Source organism: Brachionichthys hirsutus, chromosome 6 (assembly GCF_040956055.1).
Source record: "Brachionichthys hirsutus isolate HB-005 chromosome 6, CSIRO-AGI_Bhir_v1, whole genome shotgun sequence".
Taxonomy (NCBI): Eukaryota; Metazoa; Chordata; class Actinopteri; order Lophiiformes; family Brachionichthyidae; genus Brachionichthys; species Brachionichthys hirsutus.
Genome location: NC_090902.1, coordinates 5,860,652 through 5,885,009, shown reverse-complemented (window position 1 = coordinate 5,885,009; position 24,358 = coordinate 5,860,652). Strand labels below are relative to the sequence as shown.

General features: G+C 44.2%; 3 protein-coding genes across 3 annotated transcripts; all 3 read right to left on the bottom strand.

Annotated features, from left to right (window-relative positions):
• Window positions 1-1,388: 1,388 nt before the first annotated feature.
• slc25a5 (solute carrier family 25 member 5) lies at window positions 1,389-4,068 on the bottom strand. Its single transcript, XM_068740054.1, has 5 exons — window positions 4,051-4,068; window positions 3,166-3,344; window positions 2,125-2,611; window positions 1,896-2,036; window positions 1,389-1,813 (listed from the first exon to the last, which is right to left on the bottom strand). The coding sequence occupies exons 2-5, from the start codon at window positions 3,274-3,276 to the stop codon at window positions 1,656-1,658; spliced, it is 897 nt and encodes a 298-aa protein (XP_068596155.1). The 5' UTR covers window positions 3,277-3,344; window positions 4,051-4,068; the 3' UTR covers window positions 1,389-1,655.
• Window positions 4,069-4,692: 624 nt separating this feature from the next.
• Window positions 4,693-9,160, bottom strand: slc25a43 (solute carrier family 25 member 43). Its single transcript, XM_068740576.1, has 5 exons — window positions 8,889-9,160; window positions 7,049-7,290; window positions 6,719-6,891; window positions 5,678-5,812; window positions 4,693-5,410 (listed from the first exon to the last, which is right to left on the bottom strand). Exons 1-5 carry the CDS (start codon window positions 9,158-9,160, stop codon window positions 5,228-5,230), a joined length of 1,005 nt encoding a protein of 334 aa, XP_068596677.1. The 3' UTR covers window positions 4,693-5,227.
• A 730-nt stretch (window positions 9,161-9,890) lies between these two features.
• ndufv2 (NADH:ubiquinone oxidoreductase core subunit V2) lies at window positions 9,891-13,120 on the bottom strand. Its single transcript, XM_068740323.1, has 8 exons — window positions 12,999-13,120; window positions 12,298-12,360; window positions 11,929-11,991; window positions 11,421-11,537; window positions 10,889-11,057; window positions 10,554-10,663; window positions 10,179-10,255; window positions 9,891-10,091 (listed from the first exon to the last, which is right to left on the bottom strand). The coding sequence occupies exons 1-8, from the start codon at window positions 13,038-13,040 to the stop codon at window positions 9,998-10,000; spliced, it is 735 nt and encodes a 244-aa protein (XP_068596424.1). The 5' UTR covers window positions 13,041-13,120; the 3' UTR covers window positions 9,891-9,997.
• Between the last annotated feature and the right edge of the window lie 11,238 nt (window positions 13,121-24,358).

The window sequence follows — 24,358 nt, the reverse complement described above, 5'->3', positions numbered from 1 at the left end:
TGCAATGTAACATTAGAAAAACAAAAATAAAATGATTTTACACCGCCAGTGCAAACTAACAATTAATCTAAAATAAATTACACCACTGATGCAAAATGACAATGAATGCCAATAAATAACTTACAGTATGTATCCATCCGTCTATCCATCATTATCTATCTCGCTATCTATCTATCTATCTATCTATCTATCTATCTGCCTGCAGAATCAGTGACACCACAGCTCACTTTTGCAATACTGAGATCAATCTGGAACAGTTCATGTTGCTCAATATAACAAATAGAGAAAATATTTTCCCCAAATATAATGCAAATTACTGCTTATACTGATTACTACATTATCCAAAGCAGTTTTTTTTTATCAGCCAGTGCTGAAGATGACGGGGAAGGAAATGAATTACAGAAATGATTCAACCCCTTAATGACAAACTCCTGTGGTAACCTGTAGAATACGAGCCCATTCCTCATTAGCAAAGTCCTCCAGACATACCGTGCATTATTCCAAAGCTTCAGATCATTTTAGAACATCCACTGATGACTCAGAATGTGCATGTTCTCCCCGTGTCTGCTTGGGTTCTCTCCGGGTTCTCCGGCTTCCTCCAACCACCAAAAACATGCAGATTAGTTGACTTGGTTACACTAAACTAAACTATCCATAGGTGTGAGTGTGAATGATTGTCTATGTGTGGCCCTGTGATGAACTGGCGGCTTGTCCAGGGTGTGCCCCACCTGTTGCCTGGGATAGGCTCCGCTTTGCCCGGTAACGGACAAAGCGCATCGGAAGGTGAACGAATGATGAAATCCACCTTCCCCTCTGAACTGGGCAGGTTTCCAGTGATGCAAAGTGACACCACATTGCTGGGTCCTGATTCTCGATGTAGACGTTCAGTGGGGAGTCCTTTCAGTCCGCCATTGGAGACAGGCTGGACGCACCGCGTCCCGGCTTGTCCCTTAATGACCGGTAGTGTTAATCTGAAAGCCAGCTAGCAGTCCATTCCGCTTCTTTTGCGTGGTAAATAACTGGAAAATTATTTGTTTTCTTCCCTCCACACCTGCTGAAGAACGTTCAAACAACTCAAGGTTAAAGCAATCAGTAAAGTTGGCGTGCGTTCCAACACGCCAGGACATAAAAGTAGCTTTATGTTTGAGTAATCGTCCTCACTACTGATAAGCGTGGCCGTTTCCTCTGCAGGAAGCCACTCGTGCACAATTTGTGATAAGATAAACGGTGTTAAATTACGGTGGTTAAAAACTGATTCCTCCACGTTCGCCTTGGTTGGAATAGTCAGCAGGTCATAATCGCTCCGCTCATCTCGGCTCACCTTCCAAACACGCGCCGCCGGCACGGCCACCATAGATGACATCACAAACTCACAACCAGACGGGAGATTTATTTAGTAGGTTACGTTTATTATCTTTTGTGCCGTTAAGGTTCCTTTGTTCAGGGAATGACAGTCTGGTGATGGGCAAAACAAAAGAGAGAGGAAAAAAAAACCAACAACAACATGGGCCAAGAGAAGATCCCCCCCCCCGGTAACAACCAGTAAAAATACTAGTTGGTCCCTATAAATATAGCGTGGCATTTAAGTCCTTCCAAATGTACAAGATATGATACAGTTAAACGTCACGACATGACCAGCGGACATACGAAACTACTTAAATGACCTTCTTCAGCTCGTCATACAAGACTAGCACGAAGGCGCCGCCCATGCCTCGGAGGACGTTGGACCACGCCCCCTTAAAGAAGGCCTTGGGGCCCTCGTCCCGCGCGATCTTCCTCCAGCAGTCGATGGTGCCAGTGTACATGATATCAGCTGTGGAGGAGGAGGAAGACAAGTTACAAAGACACCCCACCATCGCTGCCCTCGGGCACCGCCGACGTCTCCAGTTCTCTACCTCCTTTGCGCCCCGACTGCATCATCATGCGACGGCGGACGGTGTCGAAGGGGTAGGACACGAAACCAGCCACCGCCGTCACAGACTGGGCGATCATCCAGCTCACAAAGATGTGCGTGTTCTTCGGGTCCGGAAGCATTCCTGCGGGGGGGGGGGAAACGTTGAGGTCATCGGGAGCCTGTAAAGGCAGGGTCATCCACCGAGACGCCGCGCCACACCGGATACTGACCCTTCGCCGTGTCGTAGACCCCGAAGTAGGCGGCTCTGTAGATGATGATGCCCTGCACGGAAACGCCGAAGCCCTGGTACAGACCCTTGACGCCGTCGGACTTGGAGATCTTCACCAAGCAGTCTCCCAGGCCTTTGAACTCGCGCCCCGCCCCGGCCTTGCCGACATCGGCGGCCAGACGCGTCCTGGCGAAGTCGAGAGGGTAGACGAAACAGAGCGACGTGGCGCCGGCCGCGCCGCCGGACGCCAGGTTGCCCGCGAAGTATCTCCAGAACTGCGTGTGCTTGTCCACGCCGTCGAGGAAGATCTTCTTGTACTTGTCCTTGAAGGCGAAGTTGAGGGCCTGAGTCGGGAAGTATCGGATGACGTTGGCCAGGTTGCCCCTCCAGAACGAGAGGAAGCCCTGCTCCTTGGGGATCCGCACGATGCAGTCCACGATGCCCTTGTACTGCTTGTCCGCGGTGATCTGCTTGCTGGCATGCTGCACCTGTAATTAGATCAAAAGAATGCGTTAGATCAAAAGGGAAAAAGGTGTGACGTCACGTCGCTCCGGCGAGAGCAACGCGTTGAATTCCTCCAGAGCCTCACGTGACCTTGTGACGCAGACACTACTACTCTGATGACGACCATTCAGGAACCCCCCCGCCCCGCCCTCCCCCGCTAAGCCCCGCCCTCCCCGGCTGAGCCCCATGGCGCAAACCTTGCTGTGACCTTGTGCGTTTTCCGCGAACCGGAGCTCCAGACCGTTCGTGAAAAAGGAAGACATTTTAACCGCCCGAGTCGATGTTCGCGCGTGGCTTTTAAATAAAAAGTATTATGATCATTATTTCACTGCAGTGTTACGTAACAAGCCGTTGCTCATTCGGCTGTTCCCTGCACCAGTGACATAACCCCCCCCCCCCTCCCTCAGTTTTCTGCTTCAACTCGCAGCATCCTCTGATAAATTACACAGCGACGGTCCGCTCAAAGCTCATCCTCCATCACGAACGACTAAGCCGCTTCCTACGTTCGCCGAATGGCCGGAGGCCGCTCGCCCGTTACCTGCAGGAGAAGCTTGACTCTCTCGATGGGGGCGACCGCGGTTTTGGAGATGGCGGCGGCTATACCACCGGCCAAGAAGTCCTTGGCGAAGGAAATGGCAGTCTCACTCATCTTCAGCCGTTGCCTGACGCCGTCTGTCGGTGCTGTTTCCGCCTGGAGCTGGTATGGCCGTCTCCTTCCTTGAAGAGAGGGGATTTAAAAGAAGGCTGAGCGCAGGAAGAGCCCGTGAACCGCCACTCTCGCTCCTCATTGGTCGCCCCGGGACTTTTGTGGGCGGTACCAGAGATGCCCTTGGATTCTGATTCGGTGCGCCCCGTCGTCACTCAAGTGCAAAATGGCAGCGGCCACCCGAAAGAAATAAAGTTTCCTCATGAAGCTGCGTCGATTCTTTTGATTAAATCCACGCACCTTACTCGAAACTGTTCAGGTGGGATTTTATTTTTTGGGATGTTGCGTGGTGTTCGCTTCACGGTCACGCCACGCCCTTTACTAGCAAGCAGTGCTGCTAATGCTGCGGGCGAAGGTCACGCCCTCTGTCGGCGTCCTTTTGGTTGCCACGCAGACTCCCACAGTGATGTTAGAGGACACGATTGAATCGTCTTATTGATTCCACGCAAACCGTGGATCAGCATATTGATCAAATCTCCTCACTATAAACTAAACTACGGCTGACATCTATCTGTCCGATGATTTAATTCAGATCGCAGCTCGCAAACTGAATGTTCACCAAACTTCAGACATGGTTCAATGTACATTCATATTTTGTCCCTTTGATGTTCAGAATTTCATGCTAATTTTAATCTTATTATCAGATGGAAACATTCTGTTTTAGATTATGGGTATATGGCAAAAGAGAGGGTGCAGTGGGTAGAGCTGTTAACTCACAGCAAGAAGGTCACAGGTTCAAATCCAGCTTGGGGCCTTTCTGTGAGGAGTCTGCATGTTCTCGTATCTGCGTGGGTTCTCTCCGGGTTCTCTCTGGGTTCTCCGGCTCTCCCCCCCACCTCCAAAAACATGCAGTTTAGGTAAATTGGTTGCTGCTGGGATCGGCTCCAGCATTACCCAGATTTCAGATTCAGCAGTTAAGAAAATGAATGAATGAATTTATGGCGAAAGCATATTTGGCTGCACACTCTTTCCGGTCTACTGCTTATATGAACCATGATGTGAACATGGACTAAAGTCGAGTTCATCCTCTTCAATTTCTGTGAGCCTTGCCTGTTTATTTTGTTTTTTTATGAATTACATTTCAATACCATTGTATAGTTAAATATTTTCTACTTACTTCTGCTGCCAGAACACCTGAATTTCCCCACAGAATTTCACGAAGCTTATCCAAACTTATTTGAGGTAAATGTTGAAAAGGAAAGTAACACTTGCAAACCTGACATTAGACAGAATATTTTAGAGTATCAAACATGAGGAGGTTGGAGTTTTTATTTTATTTTATTTTTTTACTGAGGTGGTGATGAACTCTGACTTCCTCTATGTCAGGGCTACAAAATAAAAAAAAAACAGAGTGGCAGCTGCGAATATTGGATGCATTAATGGAGAAAGATTTCCATACAAAACATGCAAAAAATGATTGCAACTGAAAATCTTTTTTTATTATCACTCTTCTCCTATCGTACTTTTCATATTAGTACTTGATGGCATATTACCACCTCAAACTAAGGAAACATAAAAAATAAAATAGATTAATTGTTCTGTAAAAATACAATCCATTAAAAAAAATAATAATAGTATTTACACTCTTTTTCAATAAATTGATAAAGTATCAAAATAAATACTTAACAGTCAAGGCACATGATTTTTTTGTTTAAAAAAATTGCAGTGGGCAATTGATAAACAAATAATATAGATAAGTTAATAATCTGAATGATACTGTTAATACAAGAGCAAAAGTATACCTGACAGGAGGACATGATATCTAACACAGGGTTAAGTATCGAGTACAAAAACACGCATCTGACCTACTTCAGTTTGGCAGATAATTAACGTTTCTGGTCAAATGAAGTCAGCGGTCGGAATTTTTCCTTGACACAACGCCTCAGGCAAGCCATCACCAGCGGCTCCCGTCTTTCGAGTACCGTTTCACCTCTTTCAGCTCGTACGGACCGATGCTCTGGTCAACCCCTGGCACAAGTTCGTAGCTCAGGGGTGAGACGATGTACCCGTTGCGATAAAGGCAAGCCTGCTTACACATCTCGAAGCAGGTGACGAGAAGGCCAAAGCAGGGAATGATCTGTTGATAAAAGGAAAGGCGGCTGTGAGGTGGCGTGAATCTCAGTGCGATGCCGCGTGAATGGGATAGAAAGACCAGAGATCTTAGTCGGGTCTGGCCATCACTAGCATTGCGGTTAGTGTTTAAAATCTACTAGGTGGCTTTATCTACAGTCAGCTGCTCATGGGTAGCTGGGAGGTTTCTTTCGTAAGCTTGTGTACCTATTCCCCTTCCCGTTTGACTTTGTTTGACATAATTCAAAAATGAGTATATCAATGTAACCGGTACCTTTATCGTGTTGGCAGTGAGGCCGTTCCACAGTGAGAAGACGCCATTGTTTCTCACCACCTGCACAAAACAGTCCGCCATCCCACTGAAATGGACATCCACTCCGCCGAAATGGGGAAGGCGAGCGCTCTGCGCCTGAGAAAAGATTCAGAGTGAATATCAAGGTAACAACCACAGATACGTCAACCTGATCAGACATTTGTTGATTGAATGATGCCCGTCTTGTTTCATAGATTTCTAGATAGGCAGGTGAGAATGAGAGGGAGGTCACTCCCGTTGATCCGTGACAACTCTACAGGCCGACTGTCATGTGGAGAGGAAATGTGTCTCCCGATGGGACAGGCGGCCCCTAAGGGCACCTGGCCATTCAAGCAGCTTTGAAGGAACCATAAAGCCAGCCTGCAAGTTAAACAATACTGGGGCTTAAATCATTACCCTAATCTTCAGCAAACATCCCCGGATCATCTGTTCCCCATCTTCCTTAATGCGTAACGCGGACATATGCGTGAGCTGAAACCCCAAACCCAGGCGTCATTGTCCTCCGTTATAAATTCACATCGTTTCGAAGGCTTTGATGAACTGGACACACGGAGGTCTCAGCTCGTCTGATAGCTCCGGCTATCTTTGGAGAACTTATCTGTAGCGTCAGCAGACCCAGGAGACATTCCCATTCCCAGCTGTTGCTGAGCCTCGTGGGAGCTAATAATAGACTGATAAAAGCCGGATGTGGTACTCTGTCCTCTGCAGCGCCATTGTTCCACACGTGTCCTTCCAATCATGCAAAAAAAGATTTGGATTTTTTTCCCCAAAATTATTTCACACGAATTGAAGCCAAACAAATGTGTTTTTAATAACATTATTGATCATTTAAATCATGGCCTCTCTCCCGTAGCAAGCTGAGATAAATGGGCGTTGACCAATTACAGCTAAAGGAAAAAATACTTCTATTTCTAGAATCATTATATATATTAAAAAAAAAATGTCCATGTGGCTTGTATTTAATACCAACCTGTGTGCATAAGTAATCAGGTGGTGGCTTACCTGCATCTTACGCTTTACAGTTTCAAAAGGGTAGGATAGGGTTTGGGCCACTCCTGCTGCCAGACAGCCATTAATAAAGTTCTGAAGGGGAGTAAAGCGAAAAGGAGGCTCCTGCCAGAGTCTTTCCATGTTCATGTAGACCGCATAGCAGCCGAGAGAAAAGGGAAAAGCACCTGCAGAGCAAATCAAATGTACCGCAAGTTACAGCTCAAGCAATCAGCTTTTAAGCTGTAAATAGTTTCACAGTGTATTAAGAGAAAAGTAGAGCAACATTTCTGAAGTTACAAAAAAAAAAACACAAACAGCTAATAAAACAATGCGCTAACATACCCAACAAAGTGAGGGGGAAACCCCTGTAGAGGGCATGCAGGCCCTCGTTCCTGTAAATCTTTGAGACTGTGGGAACTACTCCGATGTATGTGGGCTGTCTGCAGTTCTGAACGATGATCCTGGTCTCTGCCACCTCCAGAGGGTACGTGAACAGAGCAGCCACAACGCCAGCCAGTCCACCCGCGGCTATGGCTCTCCACTGGGAGATGAAGCCCACTTCGTCCATGTGAAGGTGGACTATCCTGGACACAGAAGGGCAGAATAAAACACGCACGATTGTGCCCAGCGCTTTGTTCGAACCCCTCCATTGAGAAAATATCGTCTTCTATATCGTCTTAGAGATTTTTGAACGATCAGTCGATATATTGATTATTAGAGAGACGTGGATTGTCAATGATCATTAATAATCCAATTAAATTAACAAAGTTTAAGGCTTAAAATGTGGCAGTTTGTGTCATTGTTCTGCTTGACGTTAGACGGCAGTGACACAAATAACTAGTTTCCTAACGTTTTATTATCCCTCAAAGCAGGTTAGAATTAATCACATTGTGGTTTGGTCTAAAAAAAAATGTCAAAAATAATAAAAAAAAATTGACAGAAACTGTTGACAAGATTATTTTTACCAGTTAATTTATCTGATAATTGACGAATATCTTTGGTGAGGGTTGATGTTTGCAACAATAAAATATTTCAAAGATGTCCCCTAGTTTAGGATCAGGATTGTGTTGACTTTTATCGCCATTTTGATTAAATGTAAAAAATTAAATAAAAAAAAATAGTAGTTGGTTATTTTAAAAAAAGTTCCTTGATTCTCAACAGTATTATTGGATATCACTATTTAATTTATAAGAAGGTTCAACTTCTTCTTTGCTATTTCCTCCATCAGAACACTTCCAAGGAGCAATAAAAGACTCAAGACACGGAGATAAATCAGTTTTTCATTTGCTGATGCAGAGTGGCGTATTGATCCAGGATGACCTGCAGGAGCAGCTGATTCTGACGTATGACTGCGCCTTGGGAGTCTGACGTCACCCTGGGCGTTTACGTTTCAGCCTGTGACGGTGGCAAATAGGGTTTGCCCTGCAGTAAGTAACACAGAAGGGGTTTGCTGAACTCAAGGGCATCCACTCTCCCTGAATCTAGTCTCTCAGGCGAAACTTCCTCCCATGAGGACTACAGATGCTGTCGTCTTCCTCCAGTTCTATTTTGGACCAAGCGATTCAATCCCTGGTTTGTTAGTGAACCGCGTTTTTCAAGACAGGAAAACCTGCTGCTAATATGTAAGAAGATGGAATTGCTGCATCATTCATTTGCTTTAAAAGCAATCAACAGCTCCGTGTGCGACATTTATTTCACTTCTAATTACAGTTAATTTCGTATTTTGGGGTTCTAACGGTTACTGCGACCCAAACATACATTTGAATATGTTATAAATTCACTACGAGCATTTTTACGTAGCGGAATCGCGCAAAGGTACCTGTAAGACAAAGATCAGGGCTTTCATAACTCCCGACTTCAGAAATCGACTGAGTTAATACAGCCTTCTGATTGGCTAAAATTGAAGGTGGGCGTCGTGCGGTAGAACAGGAAGTACTTTAGCTGAAAAACATGTAAAATAATAATAAAAAAATAGTAAAATAAACAATGAAAGTTCAGTCTACTCACCGCGCATCACGCAAAAATATAAAGTCAACATCACCTGACTCAGTTGCGTGATAAACGAAATTATTGTCGCACAATCGGCGCAAAAACCAGACGTAAACAAACCCAAAAATGTGTCATAAAGTACACGAAACGTGATAAATGAGCGACAAACGTACATTAATTAATTTAGACTTACTTTTTGTACGTTGTGAGGTGAACCGCGGTGTAGGGGAACAACCGGAGACAGGAAACCAGATTCCCCTTCCATAGTCCCCGGAGTCCCTCGTGCTGACAGACGAGAACAAAACTTTGCCGGAAACCCTCCTTGCTGTGAAACGTGCCCACCTGGCTCTTAACTTTCACCACTTCTAACGGCGAGGTGACAGTTCTACTGAGAACCCCGGCGAAGCCGACACACGTGAAGCTCTGAGTCCTGGTCAGTCTGTTGTCCTTCTTCACCGAGGCCATCGCTGCGTGGCCCTGCTCTGAGCTGTGGTGGCTTCTGTTCTCCTCCAGAGGGCGATCGTGCGCTTTGTTTACGCCCGTTCAAAAAACAGTTGCGGACGATTGAGATACACACACAGGCGTTTCTCTGTACTGTACAGTATACCAAAAACAGTATGTTTAACAAAATGAGAATACAATTATACTCGCCCATTAGTTAAAACTGTGCCTACTCTCCTGCACAGTATGCCCTTTTTAAAAAATGGACTTACCTGAGATGCCTGCATTGATGTACATGGTTGGTTGGGTGTTAACTTGTGAAGCGCTCATTTTAAATACTTGCAATTACAAAGATACGTTACTTTTACACTTAAATCGAAGCCTCTTATTTTGCCACATGTGAATGGTAAACATTTAATTAAAGACTGAAAGAGCCAATTAAAATTTCAAATACAGTCTTCATGGAGGATTTGACAGCTGATAAGGGTAATTAAATAAAACACAGTTTAAGATAAGTTAACATCTTAGATACATTGCAGAGGTCCTATAGATTCACACCAGTAAATTACCACTATATCAAAAGATTTTATCTGGAAGATACCAGATTATGAACAGTATTCTATTGTAAAATGTAACAAATGTATGCGTTGCTGCCCTTGCTAGCTAATTGCTAATAAATATTCTGTACAATGAATCCTGTTTTGTTATAGTCTTTGTTTTGTTGGTATTTGCAACTGACACGCTGACATCAACATCATAGATATCTGAACAATTTATTTACACAACGTGTTCGAGTTAAACATAATATCAGCTTTAGACACGCGTTTTTCGAGCCATTTGCCCAATGGTGGCCACAAATCTCTACAGGTCCGGTCTGACACCGAAGCCCGGTCCTGTAGGGGGTTCTGTCAGAGACGTCAACCCGCCTGCAGGCTCGCATGAAAAACGTCCGCTTCTGCAGAAGAGGGAAGAAACGTGTGTTCAGTCAGTGAACACACAATGCTTGATCAATTCAACAACTAGAAAAATAACATTGTCTTACCTGGGCCCAGGTGTGGGGGCTCTTCCAGCTTTAAGTTCATCAATAATATCTTCAATGTCCTTGGGGGTGAGGTCCTCCTGGAAACAAAACAAAAGGATAAATAAGACGGCAGGTTTTTTTTATTACTTGCAGCATCATTTAGCTCTAAACAGTCTCCTCTTGACATTAACGTCATTTGCTTTGAGTCTATACAGTAGGTGGAAACTGGAGCACACCTCAATTGGCCTCCAAAGAAAAAAGGAAGTATCCACAAGACGACATGTATTCTCGGCAGACATAGTTTGCAAAACTCATCCCAAGTGTGAAGCTAATTATGTTAACTTAGATGCACCGTTCAATAAGGAAGGCTTCCGCACAGAGCTGTAAAGCACTCACGTAGTAATTGTCATTGATCTGGACCATTGGAGCATTCACACAGGCGCCCAGACATTCTACTTCTATTAGTGTGAACATGTTGTCTGCAGTCGTCTCCCCGACCTTGATACCTGTGGAAAAAAACAAATGTATTTAGCTCATCTCGTCTACAAATTCTGGCTTGATTTCAACCCCTTGTTTTCACGCTTGCAGTATAGCTCACTGTTGATGAATTGCAACTGTATATTTTCATGTTTGTTTGTCGCAAATATACACAATAGAAAAAGACATTTGCTTTCATCTACATTTTCATCTCTTCATTCGTGTCCAGTTTTAAGATGGAAAATGTTTCTTACCCAGTTTGTTTTGCATGGCCTCCAAAATGCTGTCCGAGTTACAAAGCATGCAGGGTGTCGTCGTGCAGATCTGAATGAAGTATTTTCCCACGGGTTTACGCAAGAACATGGTGTAGAACGTCGCTACCTCGTACACTCTCATTGGAGCGATTTCCAAAGTTTCTGCGACCTAAATGAAAACAACATCGAAGTCAGGACCCCTTCATGACATTTAGAGGATGGAGTTTTGCAGTCTTTATGAAAAACAGAATTGCCACTGGTCCGTCAAATCAGGGTTGGTGAACGTGAAGTGGGGAATAAATGCCATTGCAAACAGTCGACATCTTTGAACCTGTATATAATGTGCATAAGTTGTGGTTTATTTATTTATTTTACTTGATTTAATGAATTAACTTTAATTCATGTTGCAAGCTATCCTTTAATGGTTCCTTGAATTTGAGAGACTTGAACTTGATGTTCAGGAGTTGTGGGAATCCTCTAAAATATATATATTTTTTTATCATTGCACACAACTGAAATATAATGGCCACACCTTGTTCATGGCAGAGATTGGGAGCCATCCATGTTGCCTCTGGGCTACATCCAACACTGGGATTGTGGCTGCTTGCTTATGTCCAACAGGGTACATTGAAATAATCACTTCAATCCTCTAGAAAGGGGAGAAAATACAATTTTTGATTTAATGAGCCCAATGATTTCTTCAGGCTTAAGTCACATATAAAATGTCATGATAAATAAATTGCCCCGCGATGCGCTGCCAATGCATTCGGGGTGTACCCCGTCCCCACCTCTCGCTTATAGCAAGCTGGGATGGGCTGCAGCTCCCGTGACCCGCAAAGCGTCAAAAAAAGCAGAGGAAAATGAACGAAAGGGGAAATGATCAAAGTTGAATTTAGCTCCCAGCTTCAGATGTCCTAAAATCAGTACGGATATGGAGGGAAAACTCCTGTGTCTGCATTTATCAGAATAAACACACACATATATACATTATATTTGTATTTCGGCATGGCCTCTAATAATAATTGGCATTCTGCACCTACCTTTTTGTTCTCCTCTGTGAACTCAAAGGGAGTGTCGGGGTTGTTGTCAGGTGTATCTCTGTGCTACAAAGGAAAGAGGCGAATTACAGTCGACTGCATTTGTAAGTTGTAGTTAGACTAGAAATTGTTTAAGTTTACGGTTAAGTTATTCTTTGCTCAAGAATATTTTCTCTTTTAAAACAGAATTTAGGTGTTCGCAAAAAATATTTGTCAATAAAGAGGAAATCCCGCCGCCGGCTCAGGAACAAGGCAGAAAAAGAACGTCAATCTTTTTTCCAACACGTCTGTGTTGGATTCTCAGTAACTGAGACTCAACATCAAACTTCTGAACATCTTTTGACATTGAAATAAAAAAAAGAAACATCTCACCACAAAGATGCCACCAGCTCCAGCACGTGCTGCAGATGGATGGAGATTTCTGACTTGCCTGGCCTGTAAATATGGCAAAAAATAACACAAAGTGGAAACTACACTTTCACCATTATGCGTTTATCTATATAGAGCAGTAGATGATATCAAAAAAATGTACGCCATAATTGGCAATAGTGTCATTGTACTTGATATATAATGTTTTAGTATTTGGAATAACAATTGTAAACAAAGACACTAATTACAAGACAATTTCTTGTTTAAGGCATTTTTAATCTTGGAATTTTAAATGAATGCAAACTTTTCAGAACATAGCAAGAACCCACGCAGTCTATAATGGTATTAATTTAGAGAGCAATGCTTTGCCATTGAACAATGTAGCTCAAAACATAAACACAAGGCATTTATTATTCTGTTTAATAAAAATAAATGGTAAATGTCAGATAAATACGCATAATAAAGTTGACACGAAGACGTATTTACTCACACAAAGAGTAAATCTTTGCAGCGCTAGTCATGGACAAAGATCACCTTGTAAAGGTTTAATAGCAGAAAGCTAAACTAGCTAGCATGTTGCTACAAAGTAGCCAAACAGAGGCCTACTTCTTGCCCTTGTAAAGAGTCGTAAAATATTATCTCCAAATTAACGACGGCTGTACTTAAAATATTACACACAATCATACATAATATCACAATCTTACCGTCTGCGCTGCGGCAGAACGAACAGCAGCAGACAAGAACATCCTGCAGCCTGAATTAGGTCGTCAGGTCGTTAGCAAATGGTCGCAACAGAAGCTGGGAGCAGCGGCGTTTACCTGTCACGTGACAAGCGGGCTGCGCTGGTGCGCCGCTGACACTAGAGGGCGCTCGTTCACCTCAGACGAGCCTCTGTCAGGGGCGTTTCAGGACACAAACATACAAGGGCACAAAAATGTATTATTCATACAAATAATGTCATTATTCAGGACAAATATTCTGGACATCCCTTTTATTAATTAGGCGTTACAAATAAGTGAGACATCTCTACCTTGATATTGGCAGTCTAAAATCGTAGGTCTTCCTGGTCCTGCTTTAGATATTAATTTGATTTAATTTCAGAAGCATTTGCTGTCCCTGATGGGACAAACAGAAAGTACAGTAGTAGTATTATTGCCTTCTCTGTGAGAAAAATCAAAGGACAACATTATTTTTTTATTGAAACTCTCTTCTAAAAGTGTAAATTTTGGCAAAAACTACTCAACTAAAGGCATCGTGTATTTATTTTTGCTAGTCTAAGAGGGTGTTGGTCCAGCAGGACATTATTTTATTCAGTGTAATTCACTGTACGGGGTTTTGATGTCAACAGAGCCAACCAGAGCTAATGACACCCTGATCACAAGAGTAGAAAAAGGGCGTGTCATTGTGTGATGGGAGACTTACAGCTTTCACCGCTGAAATCTCAGCACTATTTGCTATTTGTCACAGTTCACGTTAGTTACTACAGGGTGCTATTTAAAGTTGAGTGGTATTAGACTTTGACAGCAATGCAGTTCATTTGCTTCCAGGAGCAATAAACAAACACACTTTGAAAATGCCTTGAGAATACTTTGATCTTTCATATGTGTGTGTTTTACAATATGTAGAAGATACTGTGATGCCTTGCTTTAGAGATAAGGGGTGGGACTCCTGCTGTATCTTATCAATTAATGCTTCAGCAATCAAATAGGGCACCACCACAAATCTGCTGCCTCTCTGTCTCCTCTACCGCCCTTCTTCTTTTACCCACAGTATTTCTATAGAATACACATAGACTACTGCCTTCTTCCTACATGCGTGCCCCCCCCCCCCCCCTCTGGATTGAGTACTTCCTCCACCCAGCAGAGGAGTGCGGGAGCAGCCTGCATGCCTTTGTGTCCTGTGGGACTTGCACATAGCAGTAGGTGTAAGCTGGTTGAGAGCATTGTCATTCCCCTGGATGTCATGCGCAAGTCAAATCTTGATCTGCTACTTTGAAGTGGGTTGCTGGAGGACTCGAGATTGAGTTTTTTCATGTTTCGGAGTCTGCAGGAGTCAGCAGAGGGCGCCGGATACCAGGGAGGCCGCACATGAGCCTGCATCTCTGCCATCCTAACAGGCCGGGGCAATAAAATTCTCACCTCATTATCTGAGACAGTCACATCACAGGCTTGTGCTGGCAGGGGAAGGGAAAGGGGGGGGGGGGGGGGGGTGACACCAAAGTCAGTCTGTATGTGAGAGTGTGCTTTATTAGACTGGGGGTTGGGAAAGGGGGTGACAAAAAAGTACAATTCACCGTGATACTACATCGACACCTCCAGGAGCACGGCTCAGGCCAAACTGCTGCACGCCGTGGCTCACTTAACAAGTATAGGAGACTTGTTATGCGTAGCAGCCAGGCTTTGCATTAATGGATTATTTGATGGGTTCAACTGTGAAAGGCTGTCGGGGTTTGTTAGGAATATTTAATGCAGCTAATTACTGGCAAGAGTCGGTATTACAAAAAAAAAAAAACACTGAAAGGACTGTTATTGCAGCCCTGCAGGCAAACAAATGGAGCTCGTTCTGAATTAAGTGTAAAAATGTTGCAGTCAGTTTGAAGCATTGAGAAGAAACTTTGTTTACGGATGAAAATTATTATTATTTGTAAAAGAGCTGTAGGGAAAGTAAAATAATTACTTTGTGGTTTGGGCATAGATTTTCATACGTTATCATTCGCCTGGTAAAAAACTAACACGGAATGATGGATGACTTATTCAGTCAGGATGTCGATGACCAGGAGGCCCATTGTCTTGGAGGATGCAGAGGAGAACTTCTGGCAGCTGGTGCCCCCTTATCTTCCCATGTACAGCCAATAAATCAATATCAAATCGAAGGAACAGGAAGCCAGATGGCCTTTCCACTGGCCACTAGGGCCAGGGCTCTCTCAGGGCCTCCTCGGCTACTGTACCGCCGGTGCATGCAGCAGCCCTTTGAAGACATACCCATTCAACAAGCAGCCCAATGAATGACTAAAGGGAACAAATAAGCTGTTACGACTCGGCTTTAAACAGTGTTTGTGTTTCCATCCACATCAAAGGCCTCAGTCTGTTTGATATGCAGCCCCACCCCCCCCACACCTTGATCCAAGCCATGTACAGGTAGAGGGGAGGAGCAGTCCATTGAGAGCTGAGAGGGTCATGTGGTCGCCTCTCTCAGCCCTGGCTTGAGGGTGGCGGACCCAGACGGAGGGGTCTGGCCATGTCTCCTGTTCCCCAGGGAGCCGTTGCACCTTATACCCATCGCTAGACATTATTTATTGGCTGGCCTATTGATTATGTGCTTTTGACTATTCACAGGGAATTCAGATCATTAATTATAAAACGGCTAACATCTTGCTTTTGAAGATTTAACTTCATGCACTATTAACAGAAGCGGCGACTGTGCAGGAAGCGACGGCCCGATTGGAGTTCGGCCCGGTGAGGTTAGTAGCCTAAGTACAGCCCGTGCCAGACCCCACTTGATTTCTGTGTAAACCAGGGGTCAGGTTAAACAGTAGTTTGATTGAATGGCTGTTCGCAGGCCAGTGTGAAATGCCAACTCTATTGCAATGTGTGACTGGGAAGAAGGGGGTTTCTCTGGCCTTTGTGTGGGCCTGCGCTCTAAAGAGCACGGAGCCCATTGTTAGAGGCTGACCAGCCGGCCCCTCAGACTCTCCTTTGCCCTGCTTTGTCTCGAACAGCGTGACCATTTCCTTCATCCAGGTCAGGGCAGGGTCGTGACTTTGGACACCAAGTCTTCCCTGTCTGTCTGCTCGGCCCTTATATTCATAAAGGCTTACAACGCCGAGACAGACGTTGCGTCATTGTGTGCCAGGGTGGACGTGGAGCAGAGTTCCACTCCTTTGAATTAAGCAACAAGATCAGGTGAAATCACAAATTCAGAGAAGCTTGGAGAATATTACCTCGAAAATCAACTGGTTCTTTCATCTACATCAGTTTGCACGATGAAGTATTTCACTTTGAACTTGTGTGAGCGTTATAAAACACAGAATTGCATACATGGCACTGAGAATGCTACTTAGCCATCCCAAAATGCTCTTGTGCAACTATGGCGGTTTACTAGACAGGAGAGGGCCCTCCTTCTGTCCTGGGGCTGGAGCTGCCTTATCAATGCTTGCCCATCGATGATAAGAAGAGGAAAGGCCAAAGGGCCACGAGGAACAGTGTCCATGGTCCAGGTCAACATTGTGAGGAGGGTGGACTCAAAGGGAGGCAAAGGCGGACAAGAATATTATCTGATAAGAATCACCCAGGTCTTTTGAACTCAGAGGGGCTGGATCCTGGGCTACAGGGTGTCATGCTGGGCGATGAGCAGAATAAAATGGCAGGTACAAAGAAGCGAGGCCTTGAAGATCATCTGGTGCTAAACATATTTACACAGTAAGCCCTTTCAGTGGACACACAAACACACAAGGGTTTTAACACGACAGCAGGGTTTCAACATGCCCGGTGATGATTATTACCGAGAAAACACAAACGCCTCATTTGTTTCATATCCTTATTGAATGTCTTTTACTATGCAGAAAAAAAATAAAAAAAATAATTTAAAATCCACAAGTGAGTGTGAAGCCGTTTGAGAAGAATCTTGAACGTCAGCATCTGGTGGGTTCCGTCTCGAGAGTCGCTGATTAAAGGCTGTCACGCGGAGGCCAGACAGGACCTGGGGCTGCAGTTGCAAGCTGTGACCCGAACCGCATGCCTCGTTGTATCGCCCGGGGCGAGACGGATGGCCCGGGTTCCGTAGTGGCCAGAAGGGAGGATGGCAAGCTGTGGCAGAGGTCTTTGGTTTTCAATTGGCAAGAAAAAGAAAAGCAAGAAGACACGCATGTACTCATGTCTTCCTTTACACAACAAGGCCAGGTGACATGGATGTGAAATTTGAAGGTGACATTCTATTTATTTTCTTGCCTGCCAACAAATTCCATGAAAAGACCCACGCTAAGAACGCACAGCTGAGCTCCCATACGTGTTCCTGCTGCAGTAAATACTTAAAGGAACCAAATGTTTTGCCGTGCTTGCTGTAAACTACATGCCCAGCCAGCCGTTTGAGGAAGCTATCAAGTATGTAAAAAAAAAATGAAAGCATATATTTTGAGTGTCTTGAGTGACTGAGATATTCAAATGCACAGTTTCAGCTTCATCTTTTTTTAAATCTCTTTTTTTTAGCTTTAATTTTTGTATTGTGAGTCAGCTGATTGGAGTTTACTCCTTATTTAGACTAATTGCAAACTGACTTAAAAAAGAAAATAAAAGCTCAGATATAATTTCTTTTCCATTTGCGTTTAGTTCTATTCAAGCCAAGAAAAAGAGCCCGAGGTATCATCGGCGTGTTACATCCACTCTCCAGCTGAAAGGATGAAGATGTAAGGGGCCTTCATTATCAGCTCTCTCTGAAGGACATCAAAGTGGTGGAGTGAGAGTGCAGCTGCCCTGCCGGTGTGAGTTTCTCCTCTCTCACTCCAGAGGAACTTGTTTGTGCTGAGGATGTTTACTGATCCCAGGAAAGACAAACAGTCTCTTTCTTGTTTGTAGGTACCACAGCTCAAACAGAGCACCGTCGGCCGCTTCTCTCTGTGTGTGTGTGTGTGTGTGAGAGAGAGAGAGAGCAAGGCCGAGCTTCAGGATGTATTGTATGTGTGTGTTTATCTTTGTCACCACTTCTTTTAGCCCTTCTTCCCAGTTTCCCACCAGGAGTGGACCAAATTCGATCCTGAGCAGCACCATTTTGCAGAAGCGACACGTTGTAGACGTGCACAGATGTCCACGAGGTATTTTAAAGGTATTTTTGTGATGACGTTCTAAAATGTGATAGCATTGATTCAGTTTAATAAGGATCTGTGCCATGTCAAACCAATCAGCAACAAATAGCCTTTAAAATCTATGTCAGAGTGATTGAGTTAATCGATACCTTCCCTGAACACACGGGGGCAGTATTTCTCATTTATGCTGCTCAACACTGGAGAGAGTCTCCAACAATTTGTCACTCAGTTCACATGAAATTAAAATGTTTGTCACTCTTTGTCTTGGTATTATGTTAACTGTATTTCTATCGAGGCAATTTTGATATATTTTCCTAAATCTGAAGGAACATTCGGGAAATTTTAGGCTTTTTAAGTGAAACTGACTCCTTCCATAAAAATAGCATTCAAGATTATCAAGACAGTGTGTTAAAATGTGAGAGTTGCTGTGGGGGCTGCTGAAGCTCCCGGTGGGTTCTGGAGGGCGTCGGATTCAAGACCAGAAAGGAAGCTTACCTTTGAGCCTTTGAGCAGGGCATGAAACTGCTGACTTTGCTCTGTTGACATTGTCCTGATTGCGCATCATTGAATTCTGGTCATATGTTTGTAAAAATAACTAAAAATTTGGAATCCTTGAACCAAAATTAAATTTTTGAATAAATAAATTCTTTGTTTTTTCTTTTTTTTTAGAATGAAAAGAATACTCATTAGTACCCTAACTTGATAAATGCTAACCAGATCTTGCGTAACATCATATCTCTTAAAATATCAATTAAATGAGGTCTGTATTGTCATAGTGGAGTGAGCTCGTACTAACAAATGTCACTTTGTATTGGGATTTCCTTCCACGGCTATAAATCCTGGTGGAAACTGGCTTTCATTGAGATGTTTTACGGCACAGACTTCCCTTCAGTTCTGCGGGGGGGTACGGTGCTTAACACCGTGTCTTCATGTGTCACAGTCCTTTCAACTCGTACAGCCCTAAAAAGTAGTATTTATCTGTTCAGCATTATCCAGGTGTTGAGTTACTAATGGAAAGCAGTGACGACAGAGTGTAGAAATACTCTGCTGTAAGGTGGTTTACGTTAACTTTATTGCTCAAGTAAATGTTAGTATCAGCGTCAAAACATATCCTGACATCATATTGTATATGCAATTTACTCATTTGTTGTAATAATGACAGAAACTCAAATATAGTGATCTAAAGAGCTTTATTTGACATTTAGATTAGGAACAACTGAACCCAGGTTCCAATAAAGGAATGCAGACGTCCCCTGCAGGCGTTGGGTGCTCACCTTGTTTGTGCTGCGGTGTTCAAAGTACACACCCAAAACAGAGCTGCTGGTTGGGCCTTGTGTGCTTACAAGATAAAGAGTCTAATATCGGTGTTTGACAGGCAAACCCTAAGGGTCTCATGGATGCATGAGGCATCAGGGAATGTTGCTGCGTTACAAACCCATGTTGAGGAAAATAAAATTACAGAATAACACACGTGGAATTAAGTAGGTAAAGTAAAAAAGTGTTACAGAAAGCTAAATATGTCCGTTTTCATCCTCTTTAGTGTAGCAACCTCTGACTTTGGATGACAGCTGGTCTGTCTGCATTCCCTCAGCCCTCCTGGAAAGGTTTCCCCCATGTAATGAGGGAATTATCAGAAGCGTCAAGTACTCAGTGGCGGGTTTTCAATCCGTCCATCTCCTCCCAAACCATCTCAGCGGGGTCGATGCTGGTTATTGTCGAGGACCAGGTCATCCGATGCAGCGCTCCTTTTCTCTCCTTCCAGGTGTGTCATTGTTCTGTCATACAAATTACGTTTGCCTTCAGATTTGAATAAACTGCCAACAACGTGTCACAAGCAAAGTGCGCAAGCAAACCTCCTCCTTCCGTGCTTCAGAGTGGAATCCACATATACGTGAGAAGCTTCCAGGTGAGCCCAATAGAGAAGAAAGCTGCTTTGGCAAATCTAAACTTTGATACACGCTTTGATTTTTGATGCCGCCGCTGTTTTTGTCGATCCATCCGTTAGCAAGATAACTCAAAACGTTACGGACGGATCGTGACAAAATATGCAGCCAAAATCCTCAATATCGCGGTTGATTATTGACCGATGTTTATGGAATTTGACAAAGGCATGTCGGGCGGGGGCCTCCATCTCACCACCGAATATCATCTGGATCGGATCCAGAATGGAGGCAGTAAGAATATTTAACTTTGAAACCCCATTTAAGGATTCAAAAATACACGTCAACTCCGATTCACTTTTACTTTTCGGTTGGTGTATAAAGATAGCAAGAACAATCTAGAACCGTTTGATGATGATCCAGATCACCATGTGGACACCGTAAATCCAATTAGGAGAGGAATGAGCTGCTCTGCGGAGGTCTGCTCCCTCTGGGTGCTTTTCTAGTTTTCCATTGGTATGGTAAAATGTAATTAGATCATTTAAATTAAAACATTTAAATCTATTTAATATACAAGGAACATTATTTTATTGAGGTCAGTTTTGAGCAACTTAAAACGTCTCCACTTCATTAATTGATAAGCGTCTCTGTGGTTGCGCAAACGTTCCGTTTAACACCTGACGCAACTCTTGCACTGCGCGCACACCTGCCCGACGTCTTCCTGGTTGGACGACTCCTGGCGTATTAATATTGTTTGCTCGAAACTGGGCAATTCGCCCTCCCTTCCCTCCGCCCGTCGGTTCGACTCCCACCTGGGGACGGACAGGCTGCCGATTCAGCGACAACAGCGACAGAAACGGGGCTAAAATGTGAGAACCCCCCCCCACTCCCACTCCCCCTCCAGGTGTCCGTGGACTGTTTAAAGATCGTTAAGCGCTCCGTCTTTTGTTTTCGCTCGCCGCTTCCTGAAAGCAACCACCTTCACACAGGTAAGAACTAGTTTCGGTCTCGGCTCGAGTAAATTCTCACCGTTTGTTCAAAGCGACGCCGCTCAAATCCTGTTCTACACTTTTAATGGAACTGTTTGTGTCTTTTTCTTTTTTAACACGTTTTCACTCGCGGTGGGGGGGGGCGAGTTTCCGTCGTCAAGGTGTTGCGCCGCTGGCGCTTAGCGCGCCGCTCGCTGAAGGTGAAGCCGCGTCAGTCGGGTCCCTGAACGCACCGTGACGCTGCGTCGGATGGAGGTGAAGTTTTATAACCTCCTCGGTCAGGTTGGTGCAGCGATGAGATGACAGGGGGGGGGGGGGGCAGAGAGTTATTTACGATCCCAGTGACATCAGGCGGGCAGGTAGGGGGCGGAGCCTGACTGGAAACGCGCTTGTTAGGTGTTGTTATCGTGTTTGTTTGTCTACAAGGCTGCAGGTAAATAAGTTTGAACCGCCGCTTGATCTTGAGCCTGCATGAGAGTTGATTGAATTTTAAGTCTGATCCAGCTTACAGATGTGAATTCTGGATTTTCAACTTGTTTGGGCTTTTATTTATTTATTTTATTTAAGTAATTAATTAATTTCTTATTTTAAATGTCCAAATCTGTGAAAGATGATGAGGAAAATCTAAATGTATAAAAAAAAATGCTGAGGCATGGACTACACTGAATCCAGGTCTGGATAAGCGTCAGGATCACAATCATTTCAAGGTTTTTTAAAATCTTGATTATGACTGATTAATTATAACATTTTGTGTCCAAATAACAGAGAACATTGTTTTTTAGGCACAAACCCTTCTGGTTAAGGCACAGCGGGGCAAATATTGTTGGGAGTAAACAATGCGAGCGAGATGAAAATGATGATTTCTATACATGATTTTATCTTATTATCTCTTACACAGTAAGGATGTGGCATGTTATGTAAGCCCATTGGGTTATGTTACCTTTACCCGAGTAAAGGCTCTGAGCGTCAGGACCGGTCCAAAGTGGCAGACATGCTGAAATTGATTTGCAGATATGACGTTGCACCGAAGGCGAGTTTCAGCCGGGTCAGTCTGACTTCATCTTGAGTCCCGTGTCAGGCATTGAAACAGGATGAGGTGTTTTTGTGCCGCCTCTGCAGCAGCTGATGCAACTAAATATGTGTTGTTGGGCCGAATAGTTGCGTGGGAGTATAATGCACCTATTTGTAAAATTGAAGCATATAGGATTTGACTTCAGCTTAATCAGGTCAGTGTATTCTGTTCTCATTGGTCGAATCGGTGATATACGTTATAGCGAAATGCACAGAGAGTTTCTACATTCCTGTAGCATGTTTTGCGTCGCGGACCGTCATGGAGGCATCGCTAGTCTAATGTTGTCTCACCTGTGTTCGCTGAGGGCGCGGCAGCGCATGTGACTCATTCATGTCAGCCATCAAAGCGAGCAGTTGGGCTGAGCTTTTGAAGAAATGCCACCGGTAATCCACTCTGAGACGCCGTAGGGCCATACGGTGACTTCCCCAAGACTCACATGATTACAAGGCATTTGATTCGGATAAGGCGTTTCCTCCCCATCGAGCGTGGCTCCTCTGTTGGTTTTATTTGGTTCTGAACCTGCAGAAACTACATTTCAGCCCATGCTTGAACTTAAAGGGGACATATTATGAAAAACTCACTTTTCCCATCTTTCTATGCTACCAAACCATCAAGTCAATCATTCGTAGTTTGGGTAGATCTGTAATCTCCTCCTGAAATATGTCTGGCAGAAATCGCGCCCCTTCTGGCATCAGGAGTGGCAAATGTGCACAAGATGTGTGTCTGTACATCGTGTCTTTGCATTTTGGACGAATCTCAATTTCGCACGGAGGACTGAGTGTCGGTGTAGCTTCCATCGATGTTTTATTGTGTCTTGAGATGTTCTGATGCACAGTGTGGCCTTGGGGCAGAGCTAGTCACCTTTAGACACACTGATCAGGGAGCGTAAACGAATGCTTTTTGATAATAGAACAAGCCTTGGCAAACGGGCACCACACTGCATTGTGTATCCGTTTCTTCACATTCTTGCACCGAGTCACGTGGCTTCAAAAAGAAATGGAACGCTGCCTGGACTCGACTGTGCCTCCCTCGCTGTGCTACAGGATGCTTGACCCATATCCATTTCAGGATATTGTATCACTTGAGAAGATGGCGACAAGGAAGGCCTGTGCGACCTCGGCCAGTGTGCACGTATGTGCGCACACGTTTGATATTAATGCCGTGTGTTTGTAATCAGCCACGCTTTGACTACTTTGCTTGAGGTCGCGCAAGTCTGAGCCCCTCGATTCCCTCCCTAGTTGCAGCGGTGCAATCAGAGTCCATACACATTCATGCTCATGTCCACAAGTATGTGCATGCATTCACACACACACACACACACAGTCATTATTCTCACAGCATGCAACTGGAGAGAGGAGACTCTGGTTTCACTCAGCCTTCAGGCTGCTGGTAGAGTCTCAGGTTTGTTTGGGGCGCCTACTCCGGGTCTGACAGCAAAGATATCAGCCTTGTAAGTTGCTCCAAGGCTGAAGTATTTCTTTAGCCCCCCCTGGAACTGTGCAGTCTTATGAAGAGAGGTCTTGTTTAGTTTCAGAACATCTTCTTTGTGTTGTTCTAATACCATTTACTCTGACTTGATGCCAATTCATGCACCAAATATAAATATATAAACGGCATTTGTGTGTCATTCACAATCCATGCGCTTCGTTTGTGTGCATTTTATCTGAAAAGCTGCTACAAACTAAAATAATCAAATAATTTAGAGTATTTTATGGATGTGTTTATTTATATATATATATATATATATCCTCAGAAGAATGTGTTCCTCATCAGCACTCTCATTATGAGAGGGAATTAAAGGAGATTAAGAGCTGCGCGTAGGGATGGAGACCGCTGCCGATTGGGTGTAAAGAGGTCCTTAGTAAAGGGCTTGTATTTCTGCACACTTTATTCAACGCTCTTGCGCTCATGGAGAGCCGTGCCTTCGTTCCTCCCCGTTAGCATGGGTTTGGCTGTTGCCTTATTTCAAACACTTTAGCCCTTTCGGTGTTTTGCGAGGTGCCTCGTGTTTGAGCTGAGAATTCCTTTTGTCCTTCAGGAAACAAGCTGAGCGGAAACACCTGTGCCTTGCTGCCCTACTGCTGCCGCTCTGGGGATTTGCCATTTCCTGTGGCGCTGGCGGGCCAGAGTAGGAATAGTCCAATTTCTGCTGTGGACCTACATTCGACAGAAAATCAAGATGAAGGTTTCCTTGGGAGCACTCGTTCACATCTCAATGGATTTTAGCCTGGGACGTGCAGACGGAGTCAATTCTGCTAAAATCAGTTTTTAAGGAGGCAAGAAGCTTTAGATCTTTTTTGAAAGACTTTTTGATTGACCTAAGACA

Bases quoted from the DNA above. Each gene is read 5' to 3' on its own strand.
- ndufv2 (XM_068740323.1), bottom strand. From the start codon at position 13,040: ATGTTCTTGTCTGCTGCTGTTCGTTCTGCCGCAGCGCAGACG. The intron at 12,361-12,998 runs GTAAGATTGTGA...CCATATTTACAG, and splicing joins GTTCTGCCGCAGCGCAGACG to GCCAGGCAAGTCAGAAATCT. The intron at 10,664-10,888 runs GTAAGAAACATT...TTTTTTCCACAG, and splicing joins GGCCATGCAAAACAAACTGG to GTATCAAGGTCGGGGAGACG.
- slc25a43 (XM_068740576.1), bottom strand. From the start codon at position 9,160: ATGGCCTCGGTGAAGAAGGACAACAGACTGACCAGGACTCAGAGCTTC. The intron at 6,892-7,048 runs GTATGTTAGCGC...TTTGCTCTGCAG, and splicing joins TTTCCCCCTCACTTTGTTGG to GTGCTTTTCCCTTTTCTCTC. The intron at 5,813-6,718 runs GTAAGCCACCAC...ATCTTTTCTCAG, and splicing joins CTGTAAAGCGTAAGATGCAG to GCGCAGAGCGCTCGCCTTCC.
- slc25a5 (XM_068740054.1), bottom strand. From the start codon at position 3,276: ATGAGTGAGACTGCCATTTCCTTCGCCAAGGACTTCTTGGCCGGTGGT. The intron at 2,037-2,124 runs GTCAGTATCCGG...CCCCCCCCGCAG, and splicing joins GGTCTACGACACGGCGAAGG to GAATGCTTCCGGACCCGAAG. The intron at 1,814-1,895 runs GTAGAGAACTGG...CCTCCTCCACAG, and splicing joins GCAGTCGGGGCGCAAAGGAG to CTGATATCATGTACACTGGC.